The 12,797-nt window shown below is 38.8% G+C and overlaps 1 protein-coding gene across 2 annotated transcripts in view; it reads right to left on the bottom strand.

The window, feature by feature from the left end:
* The window catches only part of VWA8 (von Willebrand factor A domain containing 8), a 178,181-nt gene that overhangs the window by 164,063 nt on the left and 1,321 nt on the right, over positions 1–12,797 (bottom strand). For both annotated transcript variants that reach the window (XM_063392166.1, XM_063392167.1), the window contains exon 2: positions 2,376–2,453. In XM_063392166.1, the coding sequence (XP_063248236.1) occupies positions 2,376–2,453 (78 nt within the window). The remainder of the gene's footprint in view (positions 1–2,375; positions 2,454–12,797) is intronic.

Genomic DNA, 12,797 nt, shown 5'->3' with positions numbered 1-12,797 from the left:
TAAATATCTCACAACAAGATGATAATCAACACAAGGTCAATGCAATCTACTTAACTCCACTACAGGAATACATCTTTGTTCTCCATAGTAAGATAACCAAAGAACTTAAACAATAAGGGTTAAAAAAAATCTTAAATTTAAATATATAAAGAAACTGCACTCAAGTATTTGAAATCAATTTTCTGCTATAAAATACATTAGTATTCTACCTCACTTAATTTTAACTCATTTGATACTTAGGTTTACAAGAAAAATTTTTAACCTTAAGTAAGCTTACTTTCAGTACATGACTACTGATGAACAACTGTATCCATGCATGACACAGGCTCCTTTCAGTCATGAATATTAAAATAAAAAAAAGGACAAACCTACTAATAATACATATGTTCTAATAAATGTTCCTGTTACTTGGTATCAAATTTATGTTAGCAACAATATTATCATTATTATTATCATTATTATTATCATTATATGGTATCAGATTTTAGATAAGATCTCATTATTCTGTACAGTTCCATTCTAAATAACTTTTAACTTCTTATAGTCATTAAATAGAAAAATCTCTCCTTTGATTCTACTAAATGCTTTCATAATTCTCTTTCCTTCTCAGTCCAAAGAACTGTTAAACTAACTTAGAGCTAGCATTTAACTTGCTGAAAAGTGCAGGTTGAAGAAAATATGTAATAGTGACTGGTAAAGCATTGCTATAATTAACACATTTGGTATAGCTCAGAAAACAAGAAAGCAAATCAATCTATCAGAATTATAAATAAGTGAACTGGATTAGCATAGACAACTGATGTCCTTGATGATCAAAATGAGAGAAGAGGTGTGCAGAATAAAGGACAAAAAGCAAAAATCTATTATTTAAGGAGCTGTAAAAAGTATTAATACAGTGCGGAATTTCTCCACTGTTTGGCTGCATTCCCAGGGAAGTCACGAGGAATCAGAAGTGTCATTACAGTCTAAACCAGAAACCCTTTCCTCATAGGCTACCCTGTAACAAGGGCTGGCACAGGGCACTGCAAATTTTTGGTACCTTAGATCACCTGGCAGGAAAGTGACAGTGTGATGCCTACTGAGTTATGAGGCTTCAGCAGCCCGCAGTCCAGATGCAGATCAGTGATCTGGCCCACCAGACTACTGGCAGATTTCATACCAGTCAAATAGTCAACACAAACAAAACCTTCCTCTTAATACTGCTCCCTCAGCAACCTGAGGTACCTGAAGATGCCCCTACTCTTTGCAGTGGGTTTGGACTAAATGACCTTTAAAGGTCTCCTTCCAACCCAAACTGTTCTATGACTTTGTATTTCTGCTACATCTCTCCAATGGAAAATATTTCAGACTAAATGTTGTGTGACAAAATAGAGGTAAGAAACAATTATCTAAACATGTCAATATCAATAGTCTACTATCCCAGTTATTACAAAATCAGGAATCACAAAAACACAGGTTGAGGCTGGAAGGGACCTCTTGATGTCAGCTTGTCCAATCTCCCTGCTCAAGCAAGACCACCTAAAGTCAGTCTGATGACATGCAGCCTAAGAAAACAATATAAGCTTTTTATATTGCCAGCTGTGCAAAACAGAAAATCTATTGTTGATATTATCAATGCCATCCTTCTAAAACATAAATAAAACAAACCAAACAAAAAGACCAGTGCCCCAGGAGTTTTCTTGATTCAAAATGCCATGTAATGAATTTAAACATGCTACTGGAAACAACAGTCAGGAAGTAAGGATGGCTGCAAACCAGTGATGTCTATAATAAGGTGTCAAAAGATAATGTGAATCAATTTTAGGTACATGTGTGCACATTGTTGATGTGCATAACTGGCTGTGCATTTCCCATTTGACAGTATTTTTCATGACTATGCAACTGACTTCTCATTAACTTGATGGATCCCAACAATCTGTATGTTTGACAAGAGTCATGTGATAATCTGGGAATACTAAATACCACAGTAGAAAAACACCATACATCTGCAAACTCCTAGGACATATAATCATACCACAATTGAATGATAATTCTAAACAGCCACAGTTTCATGACAAAACAACTTGAGATTATTTTTAGAAGTAGTCCCTGGATAAGAAAGCTTTTGAACAAAATAATTAAATATACACAAATTATTCTCTTGCTGTCCCACTGACCAATGGGACATGTTATATTCAAAGTTAAGATTTCTATACAACCAGCTGAACCAGAAATACAGTAATGAACTATAGCAAAGACAGCCTCCCCCAAACTGCATGCTTCTTCAAAATAGATTTCTTAGATCAATTCAGTAAAGTCAGTGAGGTGATTGAGTGAGTAGAAGGTTTTTTTTAATAAAACCTTGAAACTTCAACAAAAGGAAAGCAAATGCTTACTGTAGTTCTGTGGAACAAGTTCTGGGTTCTTCGGCGTTTTGAGTTTAAAAGACACATCTCCAATAGTGACAGTATCACCTATAATAAAGAAAATAAGTCTTTTAGTTCTTACATACTTAGACACTTTTAAGTATTTAAAGTCCTTAAAATTTAAATCATAGGCCTGCTGTGGTGAGGCTAACTATGTGTTCACAAAGCAGCCTCTAATCTGTTTGTGTTTACTAATTAGGCTCTGCTGCTTTTCACTAGATCAGGTACCTGGACAATTTACATTTAATTAACATTACTTTTTCCTGTTTCGTCTTTTATTGCTGCTCTTAGAATATTAAGATGTTGGGAGCTATGGAAATTAACCCCAGTGTAGAACACAATTCCAGCAAACACTGTGGATTTACTGAAATTAAAACTTTAGCATGTTTGCCTGTAGAGCTATCAGCAACAAAAACTAGTAGGGGTGATCATTTTCTCGAGCTTTCAAGCAGCCTGGGACAGTACCTGTTGGAGGTACAAAATAACACATTCATGGCAGTGGGCCCTTCCTGTACTCCCTGACTATATAGCTGCAGAATTTGGCACCTTTCCAAAGTTTGAGTGGTCCCAAGCACTTCTTACTTGGGGTTTCAACAAACCTAAAGCATCTGGTAATTTTCCTTAAATTTCTGTTCACTAGGACCTGCCTGTCTTATCTACCTTTCTGCCACCACAGGATTGAATTGAATTGCAGGGCATGCCCTGCGCACGTTCTCATGGAAAACAAAAGTGAAGTCTAGTTTGCAGTACGGAAATAGGCAAGCACCAGCGCAGCAGAAGTCACACCAAAAAAAAAAAGCACAATCAAAACCCAGGAAACACCCAAAACCCAGAAAAATGAGTTTTGGACTAGTAAGAACACCAAAGTTTATTGTCTTTCAAGAGTTTGGGACCCACAAATGAATTCACAAGTATTAAAACCATGAAACTAAGATGACTCTAGGAAAAGGACATTTTCCCCATTACTGTTGCTGAAGAGAACACCACCTCCCCTGCCCTGTAGCGCATGCATGAGGATGGAGAGGATTGCTGGAGTAAAACTGCTGCACAGTGGTATAGTTTTGCCACAGCACTGATTACACCTCCTTTCTGTGAACTCAGGTCAAGTTTTGGAAAGTGGCTGAGTGTTTATACATCTCTCAGAAGTGAGATGCAGAAAGTACAGAGCCCACAAACAAGATCAAACAAGGATCCAATCCACTTGTAGACCTGCCCCTTGTCCTGCTCCATCCAAGAGCACCCAATCTACAGTTGCCTATCTCCAGTACCATGAAAGACACCAAACAGTTTGGGAGACCAGTGCTGGAACCAGAAAGGGAGATGCTGGAGAAGCAGCTTGCCCAAATTAAAAGAGGCAACTAAAACTCCTCCCACACATGCAGTATCTCAGTCAGCCATGACTCTAGTTTTGCACTCAAATGCAGTACTCTTCCAGCACACCCAGATGTTACTGCTCATCTCACAGGACTGAGAATTCCCAGGTTCTGACATGGTTCCCACAATTCATGGGAAAGGGCTAGATTTATAACAGCCAGAGCAGAATCACCTACAGTAACAAACAGGAAGCAGTGAAGAAAGGATTACAGCTGATTTCCTGTGAAATTGAAGGGCTAGAATACAGAGACTGGGATTCACAGCCTGAAATACATGCCTGCACATGGGTCTTTATATTGCTTTTGGAGTCTAAATAATCAGCCCTCCATTCTTCCCTAAAATATTGGCAGAAGGTAGTAAGCTGGTGATTGTTCCTACATTTTGTGCAATACAATATAATACATTTCATGCAATAATGCATTTGGAGCAATACAGTGCTCCAACAGCTTGCCAGAAAGTGGGACACAGGCAACAGCAGTACTGCCATATCAAAGGCAGACAAGTATTCATTCCTGGTTCTCAGGGCAAGCAGAGCCAAGCAGTTCCCACTCACTAGGCTAGAACTAAGCACCCTTCTTTGATTAACCCTCTGTTAGCTCTCTAGGGCTTTAGCTCCTTTTCTGAATCTTGCTGAATTTTCCTTAGCACCAAAGACTACTGTGCCCTCTCCAGCCTGAAGCATTCAAACACAGTCCAAAAGAAAGTCTTGCAATAGCTTAGAACCTTGGTCCTGACTCTGGAAACTCTTACATAAATTAAATTCACTGAACAACAGACACAGGTACTGCAGGGACTAAAATCTAGCCTTTGGCTATCCCAGTGTTTTGCCTATTTCTTTGAGTCTTAAAGTAAGAAAAACTATTTTACTGACTCTTTTACTCTCCCTTTCCCTTTCTTCTAACACAGTTCCAAGCTCGTTCTTTCTCACTGGGGAACAGCTAAAAAGGATCATGGCAGGGCACCAACATTTTTGCCACCACACCTGGGTGTTAATCTGGGCTGTCCATGGTGATGGGATGAGGGGAAGCCATATGAAGAGTGGCAGAGGTCACGACTTGTTCAGCCTGGAGGAGACTGAGAGGAGACTTCACTGCAGTCTGCAGCTTCCTCATGAGGGGAAGGGCAGGAACAAGAACAGGTATCTTCTCTCTGATGACCAGGGAGGCATGAAGCTGTGTCAGGGGAGCCTCTTCCTAAATCTCTTCAACCCAGAGTATGGTTGGACACTGGAACAGGCTCCTCAGAGAAGTGGTCACAGCCTGACAGAACTCAGGAACTGTATTTGGATAATGCTCTCAAGCACATGTTGGGTTCTTGGGGCAAATTCCTGTGTAGGGCCAGGAGTTGATAATCCTTGTGGGTTCCTTCCAGCTCAGGATATTCTATTAATCTATGGTTCTATGAAAATGCTTCCAAGTTGATGAAAACACCCTAGAAGTACACTGCTTCCTCCAAAAGTTGACATCTTTCTCATTAACTCAGCCTGGAACAACTTTAACATTCTAAAAAGAGCAGGTTGCCCTACATATCCCTAAGAAATTAGTGACAGTTTATTTTCTCAGAATTCCCCAGCCAACATGCAATGAGACAAGAGTATATGATTAATTAGCTCCTAGCTGAAATCACCTCAGCTCAATAGTAAATATTATTTCATGCATACACAGTCTTCCAAAACCCAGTAGGGCCAAGATGCCAAAACAACAAGAGGTCAAGCTTTTTCAATACATTGGGACGATGATATCATCTACAGGATAGAATTCCAATTACCTAGTTTATTAGCACACTACTAAAAAGCCTTAGTTTATTTCCTACTCTCTCTTAAAAAAAAAAAAAAACAGCAAAACAAAACCAAGTTTTGTCTAGGTGAAAAATGAAAAATGTATCACTTCTGGTGGTATTAATGTCAGTCCTTGATCAACACATCTAACCATGTTCAAAAATCCCACAAGTATTCCAGACATCAAAGAACCCTACAAGCTTTCATGAAAAACAGACTGGGAGAGAACCATGTAAGATACAGTGAGAGCTGAGCACACAGGGTATTCAGCTTTTAATTGGTTTGTTGCTGCCTGGAGACAAATGTTGCCTCCAGCTTGCATCTGTCCAAAAAGCAAAAATATTAGCAGTGTTCAACAGAACCTTAAGCAATAATAAACCAAGACAGCAGAGTCCATTTTCCTAGCTAAATGAGCACAGGGAGGATTAGCCCACTAATCTTATCACACACTTCCACCTGAGTTACATTATCTCATTTCAATTTGTTTCTTCTATACTTGTTTAAAAACTCATGTTTGGTTACTCCATTTCCACTGCATTTCCAAACCCTTTGAACAGAGATGTCATTCTGGATAGGCTCTTTCTGTTTCACCAGCTGGCAAGGAACTGATAACAGCCTGCTTGGTAAAACAGTGGTGTTAAATCAGCAAAACCCAAAATTCGAGCACATGTATCACAAACTGTTTGACTACACGGCAAATTAGGGAACAGTCCATATATACTCCAACCCATTCCACAAGCTACTAGCACACTACTGTGAACAACAGCTATATCCAGAGGGTTTTGTGAAGGAGACTCTGTCTGAGGCTTGCTTGGGCAAGCAGTGAAGATGTGCTTCTGCTTTCTTGTCTCCCAGAGAGAAAACAGTAACCTTAGATACCACAATCTATGGGGGAAACAGTGAGATACAAGCGGTGCATAATGTGCACAAAGAAACGTGGCTGCTGAAACAAAGCAAGAGCCACAAAGGCCAGAACCCAAAAGGTAAAGAGGACATCCCGTTCACAGGGCAGACAGAATACAGACACAGGAGGTCTTTTGAGAGCCTGTGCAATAGGGGTCAAAAACTGGCAGCACACAGGATTCTGAAGAGACTTTCTGGAAAAAAAAAAAACTATATGAAAACAGCCTCAATATATGCAATGAGCTCTTTCTACTGCATCTGAGAAAGACAGGTGTGAATTGCACCTCTGGCAATATGAAAATTCACACATGGACACCCATAATTGCAGAGCAGTGATTGATATGCTGTCTTCTGTGGACCTACATTTCACACAGAAACAATATTTTTGTTTGTATCTTTTTTACAGTAACTGTGAAGATATCTTCAGACAAGCAGGCCTATTTCTTCTACTCATTCTGAACAGAAAGGCAGCACCTCCAGCTAAGCTATTCTAAGAAAAAGGAATTAAGAAATTCTACTGGAAAAGAACCTGAGGAGATTGATACATGTATTTTGATTTTTGAGTACACAACACAAATAGTTCCAATCTCATGTGTAAATCATATTTGTATTATCTGTGTTTTTGTATGACACTACAATGAAGCTTCAGGAACATTATGTTTTTAGCCTGCTGATTTTATTGCCTTCTGGCCTGTTTAGTCCTGAAAATAGGTGAGATTAACACACTCTCCTTAGTATATAACACATTCACTTGTACACAGACCGTCCATCTGGTTTCAGAGCCTGCAACAGCAGGAGCATATTAAAACTGTGAAAGTGCTAAGGCCTGCTAATAATAATTTCTATGTGATAAAATCACACCTGTTAAAGGGAAGTCTGAAATCTTTATTATATTCAAATGTATATTTCCAGGTCCTAATTTCATTCTACTGTGAAGGAGACGAAAAATATGCTTTGAACTGGTATTTATCCAGTACGCTTCCATAAAGAAACAGACAAGAGAGTCAGCTCTTACTAATCCTTGAAGAGCTGACTTATTTTGAAGAAAACAGAAATGATACTTCCAGGGTTTTTTCTTTTTCCTTAACTTTTGCAAATACACAATTCAGGGGAGGGAAAAAAAAAAAAAAAAAAAGCAGCCCTGAAACTTACTTCTTTTTTACATTTCACAGCAGCTCTTATCGGCCATCTTTATGGCTGCAAATACTTTCGTTGAGCAACACTGTTACCTATTCTGCACCTCACATCAGTATTGGAAACCTCCCACACACATTAATATGAGGGACAGAAGCCTATTCCCTGCACTTACAAGGTTTAGGTTTGTTCCTTGATCACCAGTGCCTTCACACATAGACGTGGTGGAGCTCAGCTCCTGTCAACAGGACGCTGCAGTGTGACAGCTGCTGCTGACTGAAACAACGTTTACATGACAAAACCTATCCCTGAGCTAAGCAAAAAAATCCACTAAAGTTCTGTTTTTTATGGGCAAAAAGAAGTGTTTCCCTCTAAAAAACCAATACAATTGCTTCAAACATAAAATTTGAATATTAGTCAATCTCAACATTCTTTTTAGACCTTCTATTTTTTTTAATTTTCAGGTTATTTATTAAATTTCTGAAATTTTCAGAAGCTAACATTAGATTTTCCAATTGTCTATTTTGGGCTGGCTAATGAGTGTCTCTACTGGTTACAGTCCAAGGTCTCATGAAACCAGAATCTCAGTATTTACTCCAGACAGATAACATTTTTATTCATTTTTCTGCATTAGTGGAAGATCAACAACATGAACTCAGAATCTTATCTGACACTGATCTCTGCTCTCTGGTGACCAGTGATAAGACTTGGGAAAATAGCCTGAAGCTGTGTCAGGGGAGATTTAAGTTGAATATTAGGAAAAAGCTTTTCACCCAGAGGGTGGCTGAATCTTGGCCAGGCAAGTGGTCATAGCACCAAGGCTGACAGAGCTCAAGAAGTATTTTGGACAATGCTGTCAGGCACATGGTCTGACTCTTGGGGTGTCCTGCACAGGGCCAGAAGTTGGACTCAATGAATCTTGAGGGTCCCTTCCAACTCAGCATGTTCTCTATGATCCAGCCATGCAAGAAGCATACAATCTTTGCTTAGCAAGAGCTATTATTTGTTTGGGCCAATACCCTGAAAGTAGGGAGTCTGATAATGCTCACCTATAACTCTTGTGAGGCGAAAAGTCAACTTGAAATGTGTACTACCATGATGATCTTACACAGACTTGATAAATTCCAGAATATCTCTAATGGTAATACATTTACCATGTGAGAGGTGTTAAGCTGCTCATTTTATCAAATATCAAAACACTGCAGAAACACTGGTAATCTTCAACATCAGTTCAACCACCAAGATGAGATCTGATGAGCTGTGGCTCTGTCTAACCAACCTTCAAGGACGGATGTTCCACAGCCACTGAAGCCAATCTCTTCCCCTGCTGTGTTCAGCCAGACTTCACTGCTATCCCACAGCTTTTCACCAAAGCTGTTACTCAGCCAGTCCCTTCCCAGCAACACTTTAGTCCACTAGCAGATCTTCATACTTAAACTTTCTGAGGCTTCCATTGTCCCAGTTCTCATGTTCATCAGGGTCCTTCTGGACTAAATGTCTGCACTCTGCCAAGATGGTGGGAATTTTGCCTCTACATACTAAATTGCACATTTACACTCCTGCTGTCTGTCCTTACCTGCACTTTTGTATGTTTTCCTTTTGTGTTTTAGGTCATTGAGAAGTTCCCTGTTTGGCCAAACAGGCCTTCTGCTACAGCTGAATGGTTCATTCCTGAGCTGAAATTAAGTTTTCTTTAAAATTTTTCAAGCTCTCCTGTACACCTTCCATCTTCACAGTTGTTACCCAAAGGATTCTACCCATCAATCTCCTGAATAAGTAAAAGCTTGCCGTCCTCAAGTCCAGGATCCTAATTCTGTTGCTCACTTTCCCAGCCTTCCTCCAGATGTGCAACTCAGTCATGTTCCAGTCACTGAGATCCAGGCTGCCACCTGTGATCAAACTGGTCACAACTCTTCCTTTCTTGAAAGCAGCAAAGTGAAGAGTGAACCCTGACTCTGGCATTTGAGTTACACAATTTTTACCAATACAGCCTAGGAAGTACCAAGAGTGCACGCACAATGCCAGGCTGCCCTCCTAGCTGATGTCTGCATGGCTGAAATCCTCTGTGAGCATGAAAGCTCATGAGTGGGAGGTTACTGCTGGCTGTCTGTAGAAAGCCATATCCAGCAGCTCCTCTTAGTCACACGGTAACAGATGCCCACCGCATCGCAAGTGCTCCCTTTCAAATCTTCTGTAGCCAGTGCTGCTTTTGTGAAAAGCTAGCTCAGAGTGTTTTAAAACTGTACAAAGATGTCTGAAGTACATTTTGCTCAGCGGAGAAAAACCAGACTATCTAGTCTAAACTGAGCTTAGATAACAAGTACGTTAGTATAATTTAAAAAATGTATTTCGACCAAAACGAATCTACAACTGAAAATCAACAGAAATGTTTTTGAAATTTCACATTTACCGAAAGACTATCCAGAATTAACAAAACAGCTTCAAAATTAGCTATGGCATTGCCTACAACTATCCTGAGTCCCTGAGTATGCCAAGCAGCTACAACTTCAATCTTATGCATTAAGCTGGGCACAACTTGTAGAACACATTAACATATATCAGGCCTGTAACAGTCGTTTAACAGAAAAAAAAATATATTTCAAATAACTGGCAAATATTAACACTCAGAAACTGTTTATTGACATCCAGTCATATACCAGAAGTGAAGCCCTGCAGAAGTCAACCTGACATTTCACCCCTTTGTTCCAGCTACAGCATGTCTAATAAAATACACTATTTTTTTTACCATGAACCTTTTTTCTAAATGTTAGAATAATTTGAAATAATCCAGGCATAACTCTGCAAACTTTCAGACAACTGACTTTAAAAATTCCCATCTCCGTTTGCTGCCTTTTGAGTTATGCTGACGCAACAGCCATACACAAGGCTCACCATAAATCAAATCCCTGGAATCATTTCAGTCACCACAATGCAGCCCCCTAAGTACAACTACAGAGGCAATGAACAATTATAGAATGTCATGAGAAAGAAGAAAGAATGAAGTCTCTTTATAAATAAGTTTTGCCAGAGGAAAAAAATATTGCCAGAAACACACTCACAGCTGTCAACATGTGAACTTCAACAAAGATAATGACACAGGTAAAACTGGAAAAGGCAATGTGCCAGAAAGCTTTTACACTCATCATCAACCAGCTCTTTAGTTTTTGGACAATGACAAACTGGGAAAAAACCCCCCACTTATAAACACACAGTCAAATTCATAGTCTTCTTTCAGATTATCAATCATTTAGATCCTGTAGGGTGATGATGAATGCTACAGGATTTTGAAGTGTGATGCAATTTTCACAAGTGACTGTGTTTTACTCAGCAGATACACTTGTATGTACTACTGAGATCTTTTAGGCTTTAAACACAAGTTAGATTAGGAACTAGAACTGACCAAAAATTTCATATAAGAAAAGTAGAGGAAGTGAACCTGAACAGGCAGAGCTGCAGAAAACAGCAAATGTAGCTAGTGTATATTTTGGTCTACACAAATGACAAAGCATAGGTTATTTTATGTACACTGAGCAGCAAAGCACACAAGAGACCTTCCTTTGCCTGTACTATCTGACTGGCAATGTTTTTTATTTTTCCAGCTGTTCAGTTTACATCAAATTCAGCATTTGTTCCCTCTAACCCCTCAAAGCAACTCCAATACTTTATATTCTGTCAGCTTTTTATAATATTCATATTACATTAAATATATTAAAATAATTAAATAACAGACAACTCAGGTATATAGAAACCCACTTTATTCAGCTCGTAGTGCATTTAAACTAATTCATGACAAGGAACTCCACAGTCTACAAAACGTTGATACTTTTTAGTCTTTTAGAAGACTGCATTAAAAAATGATTCTGTCAGTCAGCCTTCTACAACATTGGCTACTATAAATTAGTAAATTAATTAAATAGTACAACCCCAAACCCTTCCTAGATATTCCCATTACCCTTTTGTCATACAGTCTCTTTCATTTTGAGACTTCTCTTAAGCTTTATTACTTGACAGCTTTAGGACTCCTCCACAGCCCCCAGTGAACCAGCAAGCCACAGTCACTTTGCAAAGATGAGGTGAAAAGCTAAGAAGGATGGCTTCTTCATGGAACAGCACAGCAGGCAACAGTTCCTCCCTTACGCTCAAAAGGTACCAGGACAGACAGTAAATCCGACCTGGCAGAGCTGTCACATCCAAATTACTGCCTACACAACAATTTGCTCTTTAGTCGACTCTTAACAGCTTCCAGCACTTTAAGACACATTTTGTTTCTTTATGGAGGAGACATGCAACCTCAATGCCGCTTACAACAAGAATTGTAATTACAGCAGCTGCACAGAAATAGCAAAAACACATATGGCACAAAAAAATTCAGATCATCCTTTGTAACTTCAGTATCCTCAAAGAAATGCTAGGGTCTGCAAGAGGGCACACAAACATTTTAAAAATTAATTTAAAAAACACCCACAAAACAAAACAGGAAAAAATCAGTATTCTTAATATCAAGGTCCCAAAGTCACAGAAAATGGGAAACACAACAAAGGATGAGATGTCTCAGGTGTCAGGAGAGTAAATATCCCTAATATTATCTACAAGAGTCTCTAGACCTTTGAGACTTAAATCTTTCTACCAAAACTCCTACCATCATTGATTGTAACTAGGAACACTCCTACTATTCACATTTATACAGTGTATTCACAAATATTGCTGAGTTAAACTCAGTTGCATTCCACAGCACATTTAAAGTGATGAAATAATTTTAGCAATGCTGCATTTGCTACCATTTTACACTGCTAAATTTCTTTTTTTTTTTAAGGTTACTCATCCCAACAAAGGGCTGAAAAGTGCTCCACTACCTTCTTCAGGTGTTTGTTTTACTTGACTCACTTCATCGTTAACTTTTCTTTCACCCTAATTTGTTTGATGCTAAATAACTCTTTTTAGTACTTTTCACAAATAAAATATTATCTATTTACAAATTTTTGAAGTAGTTTTATGGCTATCAGTTCCTCAAAGACTTCTGTCTTGAGTAACATTTCAGAAACTAAACAAAGAAATTAACCGGTCAACTAGTAAACATATTTTAAAATATCAAAATGGAGAGAAATAGGATTAAAAGGGGTGTAATTAAGAGCTTGAGCAAATACTCCCCCATCAGAATCGCTTGCAGATCACTACTCATCACTCACTCTGTACTTAGCTTTGTT

The sequence above is a fragment of the Prinia subflava genome, chromosome 3 (assembly GCF_021018805.1).
Source record: "Prinia subflava isolate CZ2003 ecotype Zambia chromosome 3, Cam_Psub_1.2, whole genome shotgun sequence".
Lineage (NCBI taxonomy): Eukaryota > Metazoa > Chordata > Aves > Passeriformes > Cisticolidae > Prinia > Prinia subflava.
The sequence above is the reverse complement of the archived record's forward strand: the minus strand, read 5'-3'. Positions and strand labels throughout refer to the sequence as shown.